Raw genomic sequence first — 21,149 nt, 5'->3', positions numbered from 1 at the left:
TCATTGAAATGTATAATAAAAAGTATTCATTAATTAATATACTAAAATTGATTGTATATAATAAATAGTAATAAAATGTTATTGACATTTTATGTATAATATTCACCTGTAATTTACTACAAATTATAATGATTATATATATTTATATTTTCATTAAAGGCGATTGAAATTTCTAATTTATATAAATTAGAAAATAAAAATAGAAATTTTACATGGCTAAATGCTTTTTTTGCTCTTCGCTCGGGACGAAGGGGGCTCTAAAACTCCTTTATCATTTTTATGTCACATTCTGCTATACCAATTGCGATTGATATTGTATCCCAGCGCTAATGGTAGCAGGAATTAAAACGAGGATTTGAGCAACGTCGGTATTATAGATTTTGAGAACCGAACTCTCATAAGGTGGTACTTCTACTGTGCTTATATCCTTTATGCCATTATAGTAGGTCGGTAAGAATGTTTTACATGTCTGGATACCGTGTACTGAAATCTATTAATTTTTTGTAAATATATAACATCAGAATTAATGCATCAAATCAATTATGTCATATTTTAGAATGATTTGAAGGATGCGTTATTCACTTTCTTCATATTTATATTTTTGTAGGAATTTGTGTACAGTTCAAACTAACCTAAAAATACGAAAAGATAAAAGAATATTTTCCGCCAATTTTTTAAAGTTCCGCCAATTTCAGTGTTCATTTTAAGATGACAGTTTACAAAATTTCCAGATTAATTCGACATCTTAGGTTTGTGACTCTATAAATAATGAAATTAAAGTGTTACATATCTATAATTATTAACACACTTTGGAAGGAATTCTTACAGATGAACCCATACATATATATTTATATACCAAAAGATTTTTCAGAGTTCCAATAAAACAAGGATTTTCAAAGACATATGTTACCGATGTAAATACAAAACAACAAAAGATCAGTCCTTGGTATTCATTTATAAAACAACGGAAATGGGGCATTCCTATCGGAGTTGGAATATCATTATTAACAGTATTCCAATATAGCTATTTAAGAAAATATCCATACACACCTAGGGACAGCAATGTGTACGAGCCAATTAATATTTTTGTGGTATAATTTTTTAATGTTATAGTAATGTAATTATTTCATCTTAACTGAAACAATTTTATAAAAGGTACTATACATTTGGAAAAACTTTACAGGTGAAATGTTATTATTTCCTACCATTTCGAACACTCAGCAAGATATGGGGTTGGATAGCTAATTTAGAATTACCAACCAGTTTAAGACCAATTTTATATGGATTTTATGCAAAAACTTTTAATGCTAACTTAGAAGAAGTTGATTTAGATTTATCTGAATTTCCAAGTTTATCTGATTTTTTTGTTAGGCCACTTAAATATGATGCAAGACCTATTGATCATAATGCACACATAGTATGTATATTACTTGTACATAAATAAATAATTAATGTAAACAAGTTGAAATTTACATACTTTGGTTACAGGTTTCGCCTGCTGATGGAAGAGTAGTACATTTTGGACCAGTAACTTCGTGTTGTGTGCAACAAATAAAAGGTGTAACTTATAATCTTAGACATTTTTTAGGAGACATAAATATATTTGGTTCTGATGAATTATCAAAATTTACGAAAGAAGATGATGCTGTCTATTTAAAAGCTCTTTTAAAGAATCCAATGAATCAGCTTTATCAATTAATAGTTTATCTTGCTCCAGGAGATTATCACAGATTTCATAGTCCAACTGATTGGGACATAGAATTTCGTAGACATTTTCAAGGTAATACAGTCTTTTACTATTGAATTTTAATTTAAATAAATCATAGTCAATAAAATTAATTGATTTATTTTAGGAAAGTTGATTAGCGTCAATCCAAAGATAGTCCGATATTTTCCAAATTTATTTTCGTTAAACGAACGTGTAACATATATTGGTAAATGGACTGGTGGTTTTATGGCTTATACAGCAGTTGGAGCTACAAATGTAGGTTCTATAAAAGTTTACTGTGATAAGGAACTACGTACAAATGTTATTAAATGGCCTGAAGCAAAATATTGGAAGGATGCTCACTTAGGTTGTATACACTTAAAGAAAGGAGAATTATTTGGTGAATTTAGAATGGGATCTACAATTGTATTGCTGTTTGAAGCTCCAAAAGATTTCAAATTTTGTATACAAGAAGGGCAGACAATAAAAATGGGTCAAGCTTTAGCTACCTGTACCGTTGAAACTGAGGAAAAACAGTATAAACAGTCGCTATGACAATTAATATCGCGCATTTCACTAGACTGGACATATGTATGGAGAATAGATAGATGAAGTTTAGGAAATTCAGTGATCTCATGATACAAGACTTGCTTTAGATAGTATTACGATTGTTTTAAGAGTTTTACAATGGAAACGACTATAAAGAAAAATAAAATGAATGTTACAAACAAACTTTTCAAAAATTTAATTTTTTGAAACTTTTACAAATTTTATAAATAAAAAAAAAGTAATAAATAATTATTAATACTTGTTACTTAATAAATCTGAAATTATTTTTATCAGGTTTATATGAATTATAGGGATAATTCATTGTACTTACAATGTCCTAATGTGTTGCAACTAATTTCCTATTATTAGTTCAATTAAGATAATGGTTACATTGTAACGAATGTTACATGAAACGATTGAAGTTACTATTTATAATGAATGTACCACTGATACGATTCTTTGCGAATTTGAAAATATAACTTTGTGATACAATAAAGAATATATGTATACACCTCTCAATTTTCAAAACCTTGTGAAAGTAATTTTATATACAGATGTTATCAATTAATGATATAATAAAGATTTCAGCAATAATTGAATGTTTTATCAAATCCTTACATCACTCATTCCCTTAAAAAAAAAAGATTCCACAACCTGAAATCTTTTCAACTATAATTTTATTTCTTTTTTCAAAAATTAAGTCCTCTATTAAATTTTTCCAGAGCAACTACATTTTCAAAGGAATAAAGTAGAATTGAAGCTGAGTAAAAACAATTTTCTGGTGATCGCGTAAGGGAGTTGGACTCGACGGGGGGTTGACTAGCAAAACAGAAAGTTAAAACCGCTGTTGCGTGCTAGAATCGCGTTCTATCCACGACGGCGTGGTTCAGTAAGCGTCGCGACGCTGGAGGTGCACGTTGCAACGCGCGCTCCTCCGCTCGTTCTACCAAAGTGTTTTTTTTATTTTATTTAAAAAAACGTGTCTATAAATTCATGAATCGTGCGATTAAGATCCGCATGTTTACGTTAAATCCGCGTGGTCTTTGAAAAAGATCGCGTTATTTCTTTTATCATCCCTCCAACGTATAATTATGGGGCTAAATGGGTGCTGATGGACATTTTCGGGTGACCTTGTCCTTGAAAAAGGCACCGGCCGCCGGTCCAGTTTACTGTAAAATGGAAACATCGGCACGGTTTCGACAACTGAAGACTGTTAAGCTCAGCTGCGAGGCTACCTATCGGCTGGACATCAGTTTCAAACCGCCACAACTGTTGGAGTGGGTACAGTGAATGCGATGATTGATGATATTTTAGTCATTCATTTAGAAAAACATTATTCCTCTAGCACTCGTTTATCACACAATGTTTCGTTCTTGCTGTCTCGTTATTGTAATCGGGATGATGTGTTAGTTTCATCAGGCAGATTTTATATATACATATTTTCTTTTTTCTTTGAATATTAACACGTTTATTATTAGCTCTCAATTGGAAATATCAAGCATTTCACTCGAAGAGTTAATTCATCGTACGTTTAATAATCCATATGTCGTATTGCGTATGTGTATTTTCACTGCGGCATGCCTACTGCCTCCTTTTTGCGGTCTTGTTCTACTGGTCTGACCACATACGTTACCGCGCTACTCGGCTTACCGCATACGGTCCTGTTCTACTTGTATCACTACACGCGGTCCTACTCTACTCGTCTGACTGCATGCGGTTCTTGCTTCACTTGTCTGATCAGACAATCTATTGCGCCATAACATCGCAATGAAACTAGACATGTATTTGTAACAAAAATATTAAAATGAATAATTCAATTTCGAATTTATTATTTTATAACGTGTTAATGCAGTTAAAATGAGCACAGGGAACGCATTATAATGATCAAGGGCACGATTATTCAATCTTTTTAATTGTTACCTTATATTATTAGCATAATAGCGATTTTATTCAAATTTATATTACTTGATCATATTAAATTTCTGTTAGTCACGCGTTAAGGGAGTAAGTTCATATAAAATATACCATTTTTAAATATGGAAAAATCTATTTCTGACGCATCTTGAAAATTATGAATCATAGCTTGAAACCGGTACGATGATGTATGTTACGTGCTGCGATACCTAGGGCCATCGTTATACCTGGTTATCGTGCACGAATTCTTACGAATGCTCGCGTTTGTCGTTGTGCATGCAAATATCAACGTAAACGATCACGCGTTCATCGTACACGTACACAAGTTTCTCCCTTTTAAACGGTGTTACACGCTTTTCTACTTTCATTCTAATGCACGAGAGCATGAGAAATGTTTTTTAGACAAACTGTGCTGTCTATAGCCGCGTTTAATATTTTACCTTCCATTATGGAATATGAAGGTAGATTAACGACAAACGCTAAGTGGAATAAGAAATGAAGGGTTTTAAAAGAATAATATCGCGGTGTTATGTCGTAGGAGTAGTTTTCTTTCATTTTTCTTTCAAGGTTGAACATCATTGTCATTACTAAAACAACTTTATATTCATTTTTAATGTTCCTAGCCCTATTTGTGATATATTGAAACGTAATACTTTCCTCACAATGGGATTTGTCTGAAGAATAGCGTACAATATCAAGCATAGTAGACTTCTTTAAGAAAAAAGGCGTTATAGTGGGTCGGGAACTCGGAGAAGGGGTGACTCGCGGAGAGGGCCAGGGGCCCCTGAACCCGGCAACTCGCGGCGCCTCCGTGCAGGACGGGCAACCCGTGGAAAGGGGTCCACGGCGAGGGCCACGGACCCCTGAACCCGGCAACCCGCGGCGCCTCCGTGGAGGTCTGGCAACCCGCGAAAGGGGTGTCTTACGGGGAGGGCCAGGAATTCCTAAACCCGCAAAGGGGTATTGCTATTTTCTCTGGGGGGCCTACTATGCCCAAAAGCTTAAAATTTGAAAATTAATAATTATTCATATCCTTAGTAATTAAAATTTCAATGTTACTAATTTCACTATAGTGGTCAGGAAAAGTTACAAGATTAAAAAGTTTGAAGTTTTCATGGCGTACTACGATTTATTACCTTCCTCTCTAATTTGTACAACGATTTTTAATATCGTACAACAGATTTTCCGAATTAATGCTCGAACGAGAAGGTAATTTTTCGCTCGAGTCTCTGGAGAGATCGTTCATTCTTCTCTAAGGGTAATCCTAATATAGGAGTAAGAAGTATAAAGTATCATCTTCCTGACCTTATAAAGCATTATGTATTTTATGAACGATCTTAAGCCAAGAGAACAAGTAAAACGACACTAGAGCTGATCAATTTTCCATAAGTTATTAAGTATCATCTCCTCCTAGCGAACGGACTAAAAATTTCTAAACGATGATCCTTCGAGCGGATAAAAGCGAAGATTGACGATAAACCAGAATTGGTGGATATCATTCGAGGATGTCATTGTAAAAGAATAGTAATAGCTTTTGGCTAGCTATAATACAGGAAATAACTGCTGCGATGACAAATGTGTGAACGTTAAAATAATCTTTGTTCGATCAATTGGTTTGAATGACAAATTTTAACCCGAAAATTTCACAATATCGTTTATGCAAAAATTCTTCAATTTTCAATATTACTTCAACTTTGCTCAGAAATTGCCTCTCTTGATAAAAGGTTGCTCTTAAGGAAAGAGTCGCGAATATTTGATGAAACTTGCTCCAGGAGGCAAGGAAACTTCAAGTACCGTGTCTATAAAAAATTCACGCAGTCCTGGGGTTGAGAATACGTCGAAAACAAACAGATTAGTTTCGCCAACAGCAAACTGTTCGCTCGAGAAATCCGTCTTGATTAAAGGATGTTTACAAGATAAACGAGAATAATTGAAATAAGGAAATTGGGTGCAATCGGGGTTACCGTGTCGGCAATAACCAACTAAGAATTTACAATACGTCTCGATGGGTAGCTGTAATGGAAGTGTGCCAGGAAAGGTGAGAGCAGACCAGGTGCTGCCACGTACGTGTAATCGGGTATCACCTTGAACTGTAAAACTTATGAATCGATTACGATTTTCGTTAGTTTCATGCTCGAAACAACAAATCCTTTTTGATTGATGCCAAAATTTCAGACAGACAGAACGAGGATATTTATTAACGCTTTGAGTGACGCAGGAATTTACCCGAGAATTTCTTATCCATTTAGATTCATTTGATATAAGATAATTAATTGAAAGGATTTTCTACGAGTTCAATGGGTTACTGGTACGAACACCTTGATTGATGGAGTTCACTGGTGATCAGATAGACTACAATAATAATTTATTTAATTCTAAATATTACTTTCCATTGTATCAAACCCTCCCATGGTTTGGGTCCTCCAAATATTTGACAATGTTTCTCCAATTAAACTTGAATTTATAGCTACTAATAGAAATCGATCAATGTCGACGTTTTACGGTTGGTTAGGTCATAAATAATTAGGATGGGAGCTCGAGGTATTGTATTTTCGTTTGGAGAAGACATGATGGTATAATAGAAACGTCCGAAGACGAACGTAATCGTACACTGCTCGAAATATCGACTAGAATTCTACCGTGGGCTTCTACGAGTAGGCAAGAAAATCAGGTGCTGTTCTTAGCACGAATACCGGCTAAAATTACTAGCCACGTCGGCAATTACGTTATGCTGATCGTTGTTGACGTTGGCGAATAAACATAGTCTCGCCGGGGTAATATTAAATAATTGAACGTTCCCAAAGAAAATCGCTTTCTCAATTGTTTCGCTATTCATTCGTTCCAAGAATATTACGTATCATCATTGAAAACGAATAGATATTAAATTTGCAATTCAATCAGTTACAAATACCAATAACAATGTAACAATAACAAAGATAATGAATATGAAAATTTCAAGACACAGAGAATAGGTTCTTTTGTAAACTTTCCAGAAAGATAATCTTCTTTGGTGATTGCAAATTTTGACCGTGATTTTCAGAAATAATAAAAAAATATCATGGTGATACTTTACTCAAAGTACAACATGTTAATACAGTGAAACACCCTCTGGAAAAAAGTTTTAAACGAGTACAGTTCGGTTCCGCAAATTATTCTACAAATTGCCTGGCGATCAATGCGAAATTGGTTTCCCTTTCTCGTCATCCCTTGCACGCTAGTACATATTTATAAAAATACTACTCTTTGTTCCTCAATATATTTCATATTCTGTCCCTTCAAGCAGATTTTGACGAATTATCTACCTTTAGAATAATAAAATGTTTTATTTTCCGTGAGAATCTTCTCGGAGATATTTCTTGTCTCCGATGGCGGACCATGGAGAGAGACCCGATTTTAATATGATTTCACTTTAAATTACTTTTCAGTAGACAAATTAATTAACAAGAATTCTAAATACTCAATTACTTTGCTAAAAAAGCTACATTTTATTATTCATTTTATTTAAAATTATGTTAAAATATGTAGGAACAATTGAATAGAATGTATAACCGCTCTTCAACGTCCAATATTATCGATAGATAACGTTCGACGTTTTCAAGTTTATCTCACGTTCGAAGCAGAGCTTGAAAACTTTAATTTCCATGCGCACGTGGTACTTAGTTATCGAAGTTTTTGCTTTTGCCAAAGTTGATCAGATTTTCAATGGCGGTGAATGTTCGTGACTCGCGTCAATAAACATCCGAAGCAGCCGCAGCAACCGCTATGAAAGCACTGGTTGCGCGATGTAAAAGGGGGTACACCTCGAAAAAGCTTATTTACAAAACTCTCGGCACGTTATCGGCACAGGCGTCTGTTCGACTCGATTTCTCAACAACTGCAAAGCCACTTACGAAATCGGATCAATTTAAATTTTCTCGCTCAAAGGTGAAGCAACTTTCTACCGTTCCAATATCATTTTTCCTTATACTTTTCTAAGCTTCTCTAGGACTATTACAGCCTATTTTTTTAATATTCAGATTTTTCAGGCCAATCGCCGCTAATTTCAAAAACCGATTTTCACAAGCACTTGTTAAAAATATATCAAATTTTCCAGGTATCGATATTTCGATGGCTAAAAGATTAATTAAATGTTCCAAATAAAAATAGCACGCAGAGGTATTGTTCAAGGATGCAATTTATTTAGACTTGTTAAATAAATGATGTATCTTTTTATCAATTTTAAAAACCCCATCGATATAAAATTTTATATTTAAATCAGTAATTACCGAAGCACCAATTAATTCTATTGAAGTAGTTAGGGCATCGGATACTTTGTCAAGGTAACCAGTAATTCCAGCGCGTGCAATTATTTTTAATTGTTCGAAAATCCGTATAATCGAGAGTGATGTATTTCTTAGCCTGTTGTAATACGCTTTAACAATCGACACTTTCTAGTCAATTCTAGAGATATCGAACGAAAAAGCACATATGTACTTACATGATACACGCATGAAGGAGAAACATTGAAAAAAAGAGGGAGACGGATGAACGTATTCAAAACGAGCTCTTTTATTTTTCCAAACGAACTGTTCCCCTTCTGGTGAATAAAAGTCGCAAGAAACAAGATACGCAAACTTTTCCCAAGTGAAACGCTAAATTGAAGTTTTTCAAAGAAGATAACGAGGCACCATAGTATTCTAGTATCCAAGTATCCTAGTGTCCCAATATTCAAGTATCCTAGTAGCTCAGCATTCCAGGATTCTGTGGTTTCGAAACGAACCCTTTAAGCAGGGGTCGATAAAGAGAGCTCGAAGACCGGTAGATAGGACAGTTTAATAGAAACACTGTTAATAAATGAATGCAAGCAGGGAATCGTGTATTTATGAGGTTGATGCATAAAAAAGATCTATTCGCAAAGTGGTGTAAGGACAGCGGAACAGTCAAGTAACGGGGTCATGGAATAAAAAAGATATTCCACTTTCAAAAGTATTATAGACCTGTGGATCTAGAACAACGACGTAGGTACTTACTTTTACGAGGTCTATAACAACTAATCGACCCAACAACCAATTGATGCAAAAAATGTGGAAAAATGTTACGTTACGTTTAATTGTCGAGTATCTGTATACATCAGAGGAAATAAAAATTTTTAATGGCATCAACCGGAAGACATACCCTACAAGATGCAAAAGGTTTCGTTCCGATTGGTCCATCCATCTCGGAGTAATCGGTGAACACACAGAGAAAAAAATATATTTTTCGAAGTCGGTTAAAAAAGAAGAGTACGGAACTGGAGAGCATTAGAATTATGGGAATAAGTAAATAGTGAGTTTAGGGCGAATCTATCTTCCCTTTGTAAAATTTCAACCTGATCGAAAAAGCGTGCCAGCATGCAGGTATTATCATCAAAGAATGCTTCATTTCGTCGAGACAGACGTCAGCAGTTTTCGAGTCTTTGTTAGAAAAGCGCATCCCTGTAAAGTGTGATTGTCGGCTTAACAAGGGGTTCGATTTACCCTGCGTTACTTGGGTTACACCGAAAACCTTGCCGGCTCATTTTACCAACAGAAGGAAGTAGGGGGAAAAAAACACTAGGTTTGTCCGTCAAATGTTCCTTCTTCCGCGTCTAAAGTCTCTAAACGAAGCTGTTCCCCAACATTTTTCGAAGGTCTGCCTTTGATCTGGCGCGTTTCAATGCCCACCGTCTCGTCCCCTTTATTCCACGAGAAGAAGAACAAAAAGAAGGAGAGCGAAACGGGTTGAAACTACAAGATCGCGAATGGCTTTTTGTTTCCCCGGACAGATTGCTTTTTAAGAGAGTAACGAGACTATTCTCCTCCGTCTGTTATTCTCTATAGAAAATTCTATTTAGTAGCACGAATTTACGTGGTTCGTTGAACTTTCGAATTTTTCAAGTTTCGAGTTTAGAAATTAGGAATCTAGAACAACTGGAATACTGAAATTTAAAAATCTGAGAAGCTTAGAATTCGAGAATGGCAAGGGGATCGATCGAAATTGCGGAGAGGGCGAGGGTGGGTCTACACTCTCGATTGATCTCTGCTACTAAAATCATCTCCCGTTCGTTGGTGATAAAAGTAGACGATTTAAGACTATGCAAACGAATCAGCGCGCGTCGATCAATCGTAATCGTGAAATCGTTTCAACGGAATAGCTGACGCTGATAGGAATAACCGAGGAGAGGTTCGAGGAGGAACTGCGAATAATATCGGAAGGTGTATACTCCGGATCGATACGTTGAAAAATCCTAGCTCGTAAGTACATATTGCAACATCGTATCCCGGCTATACTTTCTCTTAAGAAAGTACAGAGATTAATCTCTCTCGAGTTTTCTCAGGGCAAAACAGCGTTGGAGCGTGTCGAAGGTCCTTCGATTAAAGCGAAAGAGATCGATCGAACTGAGTTATTAAAGATTTTCTGAATTTATTTACGAAATATGCGACTCGATAAACCGTAAAGAGAGTACACGAATTAAGGTGAATTATCAGGAACTTGGACGTTTGAAAAGAATAACACGTAATATAAGGGTAAAGATAAGTGTAACTGATTGGGTAGAAAGGGTTAAAATTGTGCTGTTTCGTTAGGTACGTGCAGAATGTGTATTAAGAAATAAAGAGGAACGATATTTCTGGTTGATTTCCAACGAGCAACCACTTGACGATCGACTTGGCCGATTCGAAAGCACATCGAGTGCACTTGTTATTTGCTAACTAATTCAGAGTTTCGCGTGCAAGCAAAATTTCCGCGATGAAATCGAACAGATTCTACTACTGTTCCTCGCTTTCTAACGTTGCCGTGTGTTTCATCCTCCACACGGTCTTTGCCCGAGACCAAATATAAGAACTTTATTTCAAAATTAACTTGTTTGCAAATCCATTCGTTCATTTAAGATACAGCTTTCTCTACTGCTCCAAATTCAATGATTGCCCTAACTGTATAAGTAATTGAATCGTGTTGCTTTTATAATTCTCTATCTGCATGATGGAATTGGAAAAGTTATCCTAGCAATTTCATTTTCCAAGTAATACCGAGCGATGCACTGAAGTTATGTCTTCAGTCGTTAACTGACGATGAGTCATGTTTTAATTAGAAAAGAACTCGTTTCTCCTGACAAACGTGATAATACGCGATTAAGGATGAACTAATTCATTCTGTGTAACAGTATAAGACTTCTAGTAAATGTGTTATTAAATCATTATTTCCTAAGAGTGTTCGGGTACCTCTATTAAATACAAAGTCGAAGAATAATGTTGAAAAAGTGCGATGTAAAAGATAAACATATCAGATCCTTTTCTTTCTAAAGTATCGTACCACAGACCGCAATCTGAACAATTTAAACTCTGGCTAACGACGTAAAAATCTACAATGCCTTGCTATAATTTAGAAAATAATTATAGGTGCCTACTGCGTCACGAGAAGTTATTTCAAACACGTGAATGATGCTCGACATTGATACGCGTATAAGGTTCATTGGCATGTATTTACTACGCTCTTGCGTTAAACCACTAAAAATAGTTATGCGGAATGCATTAACATTTAATGGTCATTATCTTGGATTTATCTATATACAAAGCACCGTTGTTACTAGGAACGGTGTGAATTAAAAGGTCGGTAAAAATAAATCCACGAACGCGAGTCCTTTTTAATATTCAAAGGTAAAGTATGTACAAGGAACGTAGTTTTTCTTTACTGTGTATTTCATGGAAGTACTTTTCAAAATTACGTCTGAAAGGATGCTTTCTAGGAAAATTCTATTTTCCTTTCCCTTTGTATTACAATCCTCGGTATTGATCTCAATTCATTTTTCATATTTTTTTACTTAAAGAATAAAATGTATTCTAAGTGATGAATTTAAATAATAAGATTTAAATAAATTTCTAATTTTCAAATACAATAACGATAAAAATAGTAACAAAAGAAAATCCAATGACAAAGAGGAAAATTTAAAAGTCTATGAAAGGGTTAATCGAATCGCTCTTTAGTTACAATTGTAGCCGGGCATCGAAGCAAGTCTGATTCGATCGTAAATCGATAGCAGGGCTCGTGTCATCTGTAGTCGATGTTACAGAATCGAGCTTCAAATTCATTTGCATCTTTGGTAGGCCAATGTTCGAGATTCTGAACCTCGTTTCCGGCCCCTATTGTGCACCGCCTGGCACGTATTGGAGAACCGTAATCATATACAAAATAGTCGCGATATTAGGATGCATTGCAAATTGTCGAATTTCAATTTTAACCCCTTCATATTTCATAATGATCGCCATTGTATCAAAAAAACAGGGTGACCTTATTTCAATTCATAAATAATAGGTTTTAAAATAGTCAATTTCACTGGATAATCCGCCATTTTGAATCGTAACTATTTGGCGCCATTTTACAAGATTCAACGTCAAAGCGATGCAAAGACACCAAGTCTAATAAGACTGTTATTGTCGTGTTTCACAGCACCATAACTAAATATAAGAAATATAATTGTGTAAAAACTCACATGAAAGATGATCGTTGAATTTGCAGGTCCCTCAGCATAGGAGGCAAACAAGTGGAGGCGGAAGAGCGAGCAAGGGATGGAACAGCATGTGCTTACAGTGCTTATCACAGCACGAAGGGTATACCGGCAAGTGCCAGAGGTCATCGTGAAGAATTGCCGATCACTATGCGTGTCCTGGGTTCCGGTTTCTTGACAACTTGTCTGCAAATCAAATATTACCGCCAAGATGATCAAAGCCATTGCGAATGGGGCGCCAGACTCCATTGTATCGAGTTAGATTGTTCGAGCGTAGAAGGTAGATTAGTTACCGTTGATCGTGAAACGTACAGGAAACTCGGTATAGAATCCTAGCAGTCGGTAGGTGTTAACGTTATGAAAGCCATCACGTAACTAAACCGGCAAATATTCTTGTCCTTCCCTGTGTATGGCGATATGTTACGACGATCGTGATTGGCTGACAGAGAGAACCGATCAGCGTTACCGATTGGCATCGAAATCGCTCGTCGGCCAATAAGAAGGGAGCACCACTTATGGCGCGCTTTTGGTTGAAATTCGTATATCGAAATAATTACAAGTATAGCGTGCTACATTTTTCAAGGATGCACTTTAAAACACGTAAAATTTCTTCACACGTGAAACAGCGTGAATGTTTTCAACAACTTGAAAAGCAAGATGAAAATATCGATCGTTTTTACACGTAACAAAATATCAGATAAGAAGCAAATTATACAAGAATATTATAGCAATATGTTTTGATCCCTTAACGATTATATAGATGTATAATTATTAAACGGTGGACCCGTTTTATAAACGCAATTAAAATGCAATTTCATCCTCCTATTTTTCTATATTGTGAAATATGTATATACATACATATATCAACAGTGTATTGTTATAAATTAATATAGAATATAGATTTGTTGTAATGAATATACTGTGTATTGTTTAAACGATACTTTAGAACATCATGCTGCTAAAAATCTCGTTTCTCAACAAAACTATGTTCGTTAAGGAATCAACTAAGAAAATATTTATTCAATACTTAATAGATAAAAATATATCAATATCTTAAATGATATAAAGTTGAAATATTACACGATAGCTTACCACCTGCTGTGTTTAAATAAATGTAAAACTGACATACATAAAGTTTCTTGAAACGAGATATAGTTATATATATCTAATGTTGTCATAACACATTTCATGCATTAGAAATAAAGCATTCTGTAATTATTGACCAATGGCAAAACTGTACGAACTAAAAAATAAATAACAGAACAACATTCGAATATAAATGTTAATTTGAAAGTATAATATTGTACAAAAAAGAAAATTACCATTTGTTAGCATTACTGTAAATTTTTTTGTAAGAAAGTCAGTTCTAGATTTGTAAGAATAGCAAGCTCTTTTTCTTTTTCTACTTATAATTTATCACAATGGTTTTGTGCACTTTAATGTGTTTGAACACGAAACTTACATCAAATAGCACGTGAAAGTTATTATCGTGCCATACGAAGCACGTTAAACTATTAATGATACTGATGTAGTAATTACTGCCATATTTTATGGCATATTTATATAAGAAAAATAATTCAACACATGTTATTTAATTATGTTGATAAATTACTATCCCTATAAACAGTAAGAATATAAAACACATTACTTTACTTAACAAAATTTAATACAAACTTCTCTTGCAAATTTATACTTATAAACTATACACATGTATAATACATATTATGAAACATCAACCAATTGCAAAATTTTAATTATTGTATTCTCCTAATTATAGTACTAATTCATTGAAAACTTTGGCAATCAGTGAACAGGACCAAACAGTGCCTGTATGTTTTATGTAAACACAGATTGTTCCTATTCTTTATTCACACAATTAGTTGTCTGCCTAATAATATTAATACATGTACGTTTTACAACTGACTGAAATAAATTATTTAATCCCTAACTTATTTGATATCTTAAATAAACATGTATCATACAAACTTTATAATTTAGGTGGTTCATAATGTAATAACATAGCAGCTAGACCCTTGTTAGGTATTTTTTCCAGTTGCGTTTTCATTCGAACTGCTAACTTGCTCGTCTGTTTCAAATACATTGCAGAATGATGTACAGCAATTGTATAAGGAATAGGACACCAGGCTTGTTTAACAATTCCTCTAACCAGTGCTGTTAAATAACTATCTATTAAAGACGTATCTTCCTCGAGAGGATATAGATATTCCTTAAGCGGAACAACTAATTTTTCTATAGGTAATCTAAGATATCGAAGCACACCTCCGTGTTCTGACCATAATAATTTTCTGTAATGAACATCGTGTCTCTGTGTAATTGGTACTAACAAAGCCATTGAAAAACCTTCATCACCGTATGAAGTTGAACAAAAATGTTCGCACATAGCTGTAAATAAATCAGTAAACGAATTAAGTCCTGGCAAGTCTATTGTAAAATTGAGTTTCTTATAATTATCTTTCAGCAAGGTTGAAACAGCCCTAGTAAGTAAAGTAGAAACGTCATTATTTAAGTATAAAGTATCACATAAATATACGAGTACCAGTCTGCTGAAGCGTAAACTTTGCGACAATTGTTCAACCAAATCAGGTAATACTAATTCTAAAGTTAATACGATTATGACAGTAGTTGTATCATCCTGGTTACATGTACCACTGTTTCTACATTTTGTATAAACATGAACTATGGGTAAGTAAAGCCAGTCCTTAGGCATTGCTGCTTCATCCCATTCGCCGTTCAATGCTACGTATTGTTCATATAAACCAGCTACATCACGCGATAAATTTAATTTCATATCTTCAATGTTTGAATTCAAATGTAACTTTTCTAATTCGTTTGTTACCATTTCTAAATTTAATTTCTCTTCTGCTAAAACAATTCTAAGAATACTTTTTGTATTAGATGGAAAATCAGCAGGTAAAGATGATACAAGTTTGATAGCAATTTTCCAGATGGTATGACTTATTTTACTGTCTACTCTAATCAGAGAAGTTGCATTCACTATACCAACCAAAAAAGATAATTCTGACCTTGTATACCATGATCTTTCTAAACTCCACTCTGTTGCTTCTAATCTCTTTAAATACTTATGAAGTTGTGGATGCTTAAGAATTGCCTGAAGTTCTTCTACGAAAGAATGATTAACAAATACATTTAGCACTGTTGCTAAAAACGGGAAACAAGATTCCTGAGATACTGTAGGCTGTAATTTTCCATCGTGGGTCAAAACACCCAAATGAGGTAAAGAAGAAGGCTCGCGTTCAGTAGCTGGAGAGCAATCGCTCAATAAATTTGAAGTCGAACTGCAAATAATGAAATTTAATTATACGACTGCTCCTTACCTTCAAAAAACTGTAAACCGAAACAACTTACCAAAGTTTAGAAAACACTTCTGACCTAGATACAATTAATGTTTTAATTGCCGAACTATCACCGACTGCCAGTAACGTTTCCGCAATAAGTTTTGTAGTACCCCACTATAAAATAGTAATTTTTATATATCTACGATACTTGCATAATTAATAATACAATAAATTTATATTTAACGTACCGTGACATATTTTAAGGATAACAATTGTGTGCTCCATTTAGATAATAAAACTGACATATTTGCTTTTAAAGGCGTCAAACAACTTGCAACAGCTATCAAAGCTGCTGCATATTCACAAGATAACTCATATGCATTTTTTATGTCATGATTACTTAGTAAAAGTTGTAACTGTGATACAAGAATTAATTGTGCCCCAGTTAAACTATCCACTGCTTCATCATAAAGTAGTAATGTTTTCCATAATCGCAGACTTTCAATGCTCAAATTAAAGCTTCCTTTTCTATAAGAAAAAATATTTAAAAAATGGAACAATCTAATGAATGAAATAGAACGTGTATTATATAAAACTCACCCTGCATCACAGCTAACATACGATATAATACGTTGTACAATTTTAAGACTATTTAATTTTTGAGCAACAGGCTTTCCTCCGTAGCAAAGTAAGATCCGACAAAATCTTACCGCAGCCACTACAGGAACTCCATAAACGTTACTTATGGTATCTAACATTGCTACAAGTATGAAACATATATTTTGTTATTAATATGTCTACTAGATCAGAGTATAAAATATTTAGAAAGTATAAACCTAATTTGTCCGTAGATAATGGCATAAAATGTTCAGTTATTGTTTCCAATAAATATGGAGTATTTGCAATATTTAATGTAGTAACATTTGAGTGTCTTACAAGTCGAACTAATATTTCTAACGCACACGTTACACCGACAGGCGGTGGTCGCAATTCACTTAAGATGTATCTGCAACAAATTTTAATTGATATGTCAATAGATTTTGAATAACTGATTTGTAATAACAAAATGATTAAAAATACCTGATCCTTAGGAGTATATCAGTTCTCAACAAAGCAGCAACTGCATCCAATTGTGCTAGTTCGTGATCCTTTAAATTACTTGTATCAGTAACATCAGTTTTTGGTAATATTAAAATAGGTTCCTTATAGTACTGGAAACCATATAGTCTATCTAAGCAGATTTCATCTGCTTCACTGCATAAGAAAGCTCTAAGTGCTTGCAAAGTTGCTGTAACTATAGCTGCTGAAGTATCATCCAATGAAAATCTCAGTAGCAATAAAAGATTCTTTTGACTTAATGCAGTCAAAGGAGCTGGTTGTAATGCTTTATCGTACCATCCTTTACGACTTTTCTCTATAATATTTGCTAATGTTGTAAGAGCTGTACAACGTTGTTGCTGCGCGGACGATCGACTCAATTGTAATAATTCTTGTAAGGAATAACCCGGACGATCGGGCTCTTCTCCATGATGATGAAGACCTTTCTCAATTGACACACTTTCATCTTTATACGCTAACAATAAACCTACCAAGATATTATCATTATTAATATGTTAACTTTATAAGATTAAAATAGTTTAGAATCGGTTCATTTACCATTAAAATCAAAACGAGCATTGTACGGTTCATCTGGAGGAGGCTCATCTTTTTTTTCTGCAGGCACATCTTCCATCCATTTCAACTTCTCAGGTTCAAGAGAATCCATGTGTACCCAACCCTTTTCTTTAGCTTGTTCCATTAATTCGATAGGAGGTTTAGGTATACTTTGTTCAGGTTCATCCACTTGCATTGATGTAACATCTTCATTATCAGAAACTTCTGAAATTATCTTTTCTTCATTCATTGATGTTATATTATCATCTTTAACAAAGATACTTGTGTTTTCAAGTTTTTCTTGATTGATTTTCTGCTTCTTACTAATCCTACTTTTAAAAAATTGTATTAACTCTGGTTTAAGAGTCATTTCAAGTTTACTTTTCTCTTTTAATATTTCTTCCTGACTCATTTGATTCAACCGTTCTAAATTTTCTTTATGTATTTCAGATGCCCATGATCCATCTACAGTAACCCTGCTATCACTTGTACATGGAGATTCCAAGCATTCAAACTTTTCTACTTTATTTACAACAGGCTCTTTAGAAGAAACTTGTTGCCAAAACAAACTTTGATTGCCATTACTTGTCTGAAACATATTTATAATGATAATAAGTTAAAGGTAAAACAGAAGTTATTCATTAATTACAACTTGTTTCATAAAATAAAATAAGTACCATGTATGGAGAACTAAAAACTTGAGGAAAACCTGAATCTAACTGAGAATACTGTTGTTTGTTGCGCTCATAATTGCTTGTATCATATTTCTTTTCAACAATATTTCCTAATATTATATTACATGGTGACATTGGTATATTTTGAACATATTCCTGTGGTCCACCTTTCTCTTTAATTATAGGATTTATAACATCACCACCAACTTGTGAAGTAGAGACTTTGTCTTGTGTTTTAAGTCTTTTTTGTTGAGAAAATTTTGATCTTACTTTACCAGTTTTAATTTGATCTTTAGCTGTTTCAGTACTTGATGATTTTGATGATTCTCGCAAATTAATTACTTTCGCCGATGGTTGCTGTTTATTCTTTAAAAATTCTTCTTGCATACGAAACAACTCTTCTTCACTATCAGTTGGCTTAGGTCGTTTTAAAATCGGAGTATTATCCATAGTTTCAAAATTTTTCAAATAAATATTTACTAAACGAATCGTTTAATAATTAAAATTTCTATACGTAATAGATTATTTTATTGTTATTGGAAACTTGTAGGTTATATTTAGGTTATATATACCTTCATTGCTAAGTAACATCTATTGTTTATTGTCAGGGATGTGTATTACTAATATTATGTTTCAAATATATTTAATTTCTTCTTTCCAACAAGATTATGATTTAACATTCTTTCTGAGAAATCTATTCAATTAAATAACTTGAACGTACGATTAGGTATGATCGAGTAAAACAAACAATTGTAATTGTATTTCTAGGTGGCGCTGATTATCAAAATTATTAAGGTAATTAACACGTGCAGAACGAACAATATTGGAATACGATAAATATTAATACATATTCTTCTTATTATTATTAATATTTCGATTAAAGTACAAAGTTTTTGAACACAAAAAATTCAAATTATTGTATGGAAATATTAAAATTGTGTTAAATTGCTTCTGTTTCAATATTAAATTTCAAAGAAACTTATGATTCTTTTTCACACTCGCTTGTAAATAGTATTATAATTTTGTGTTTAAGAAAATGCATTATATACTTTCTGTTATGTATTAACCCATTGACTTATCATGGTGACACTAATTTTATTTTTATGTATTTATATTAGTTGTAATAAAGTACATTATTTATCTTTTAAATGATGGTAAGGCAATGAGTTAATAAAAATATAGAAATACAACTTACAAACGAATCAATGAAAAATTATAAAATCTAATATTAAAGAGTAAGGATCTCAGATGCTCGAGATTCGAGTAAACGCTCCATTGAACTAACATCTTTACACCATCCATCGAGTCGTTGAACCATTCCGGCTATTTGAGTGCGATCTAATACACGCGGTTGTACCCATGTCATATTTACTGTTCCCGCTACTTGATCAATAGCACCACGAACCAACCCTTGGGCTAAAGCCTTCATTACTAATAATTCTACTTCACCAAGGGGCAAGCGAGTTTCTTGAGAAATTTCCGCGAATGTTAATTGTCTGTAATAAAGAAATATTTAATTTAATGCACCATAATATAATTTCACAAATGCAACGAGATCAATACAAACCTATTGTTAGCCTGTCGTTTAAAAGTCATTTCCATAAGACACAAAAGAGAAATCTTTTGTCTTAGTTTTAATTCTTGTGCAGCTAAATCAGCAACTTTGCTCCATTGAGGTTTTAATTTTTCTAATGCAACAATATCACCAGCATTGAAAGCTTGTAATAAATCAACTAACCAAGAGTTTGGTGTACCTTTCAAGGATTGCAATACTGGATGAGCTAATAATTCTCCAAGATTATATACTCCTTCACCTAAAAGAGCAGCTAATCCAAGGAAAAATGCATGCTGCTCTTGTTCTTGTCTACTTAAACTATTTAGATCAATGCAACCCAAATATCTGAAATATAAAGTTTGAAATTAACTATTTTCCACTAGAATTTAATTATTATGATTGTTAAACACGATAATACCTCAAAGCAGTACGGTAATATTCAGCATGTTTTCCTTGAAGACGATACAAACGACTGGCTAACAAATAATATCTACCATGAACTGTAGTGACACCATCTGCATTGTCTAACATAGTACCAACATCTTCTATGATCTTTTTTGCTTGTTCTTGATTGTTTAACTTTTCAAGTAAAATTTGTCCAATAAGGACCTTGCATAAAGCAGCAGCTTCATTATTGCTTTTCACTTTGGTCTCACTTTTTTCTAAAAATTTAATTGCTTCTTGTTTGTCTTGAAACTGCTGTACTACATGTGCCAATATTTCTACTAGAGACAAAGGGTTTATCCTATGTACCAAGAATATATACATATTATTAACTTATAAACTTTTTATGTTACATTTATCAGTGAACAGTTACAAGTTCTATCATCAATTTAAATATAAATAAAAGTGAGGTTATGAATAGGTTTTGGGAAAAAAACACATGTATTATACTTACTTGCTTTCAAAGGTGGATAAAAAGTTACCATATAATTGTATCAAATTATCTCCCTTCTGAAGAGCTGGATGTTTCACAAATGTTTCTAATTTGAGTGTCAACTGATGCCAAAGCCTGCAAGTCATGGGATAGTGAAAACGAAATTTTTCTGTTATAAAACCCTTATGCATTGAAATATTTTATGAAACATACCTTTTGTTATATAGTTCTTCAAGTTGTGCCCATTCCGTGGCCAACTGTTTATCAGCAACATTTTGATTTTGGCTTAAATATGTATTAACATCTCTCGGCACCACAGTTGTCGCCATCTTCAACAACAATGACTAAAACTGAAACAGCATAATGAATTAAGATCTTCAGCATGTTAGAAAATTCAAGTAC

General features: G+C 33.6%; 4 protein-coding genes across 6 annotated transcripts; 2 read left to right on the top strand and 2 right to left on the bottom strand.

The window, feature by feature from the left end:
• Window positions 1-442: 442 nt before the first annotated feature.
• Window positions 443-2,851, top strand: LOC114874817 (phosphatidylserine decarboxylase proenzyme, mitochondrial). Of its 3 annotated transcripts, XM_046290023.1 has the most exons (6): window positions 443-503; window positions 608-749; window positions 863-1,091; window positions 1,184-1,417; window positions 1,489-1,780; window positions 1,854-2,851. In XM_046290023.1, exons 2-6 carry the CDS (start codon window positions 709-711, stop codon window positions 2,261-2,263), a joined length of 1,206 nt encoding a protein of 401 aa, XP_046145979.1. In that variant the 5' UTR covers window positions 443-503; window positions 608-708; the 3' UTR covers window positions 2,264-2,851. The 3 variants fall into 3 exon arrangements, with proteins under 3 accessions (XP_046145979.1, XP_029040297.1, XP_029040296.1); XM_029184464.2 differs by having other exon boundaries at window positions 453-749; window positions 872-1,091; XM_029184463.2 differs by having other exon boundaries at window positions 453-749.
• Window positions 2,852-3,151: 300 nt separating this feature from the next.
• Window positions 3,152-14,619, top strand: LOC114874821 (CB1 cannabinoid receptor-interacting protein 1-like). Its single transcript, XM_029184468.2, has 2 exons — window positions 3,152-3,534; window positions 12,683-14,619. The coding sequence occupies exons 1-2, from the start codon at window positions 3,359-3,361 to the stop codon at window positions 13,005-13,007; spliced, it is 501 nt and encodes a 166-aa protein (XP_029040301.1). The 5' UTR covers window positions 3,152-3,358; the 3' UTR covers window positions 13,008-14,619.
• On the bottom strand, window positions 14,320-19,058 carry LOC114874815 (RNA polymerase II-associated protein 1). The gene is made up of 9 exons (XM_029184459.2): window positions 18,888-19,058; window positions 18,319-18,794; window positions 17,645-18,230; window positions 17,069-17,573; window positions 16,825-16,994; window positions 16,589-16,748; window positions 16,237-16,516; window positions 16,059-16,162; window positions 14,320-15,988 (listed from the first exon to the last, which is right to left on the bottom strand). The coding sequence occupies exons 1-9, from the start codon at window positions 18,904-18,906 to the stop codon at window positions 14,659-14,661; spliced, it is 3,630 nt and encodes a 1,209-aa protein (XP_029040292.1). The 5' UTR covers window positions 18,907-19,058; the 3' UTR covers window positions 14,320-14,658.
• A 95-nt stretch (window positions 19,059-19,153) lies between these two features.
• LOC114874818 (26S proteasome non-ATPase regulatory subunit 13) lies at window positions 19,154-21,099 on the bottom strand. Its single transcript, XM_029184465.2, has 5 exons — window positions 20,961-21,099; window positions 20,769-20,882; window positions 20,289-20,615; window positions 19,883-20,215; window positions 19,154-19,811 (listed from the first exon to the last, which is right to left on the bottom strand). Exons 1-5 carry the CDS (start codon window positions 21,074-21,076, stop codon window positions 19,544-19,546), a joined length of 1,158 nt encoding a protein of 385 aa, XP_029040298.1. The 5' UTR covers window positions 21,077-21,099; the 3' UTR covers window positions 19,154-19,543.
• Window positions 21,100-21,149: the final 50 nt, after the last annotated feature.

Source organism: Osmia bicornis, chromosome 2, assembly GCF_907164935.1.
Source record: "Osmia bicornis bicornis chromosome 2, iOsmBic2.1, whole genome shotgun sequence".
NCBI lineage: Eukaryota > Metazoa > Arthropoda > Insecta > Hymenoptera > Megachilidae > Osmia > Osmia bicornis.
The sequence above is the reverse complement of the archived record's forward strand: the minus strand, read 5'-3'. Positions and strand labels throughout refer to the sequence as shown.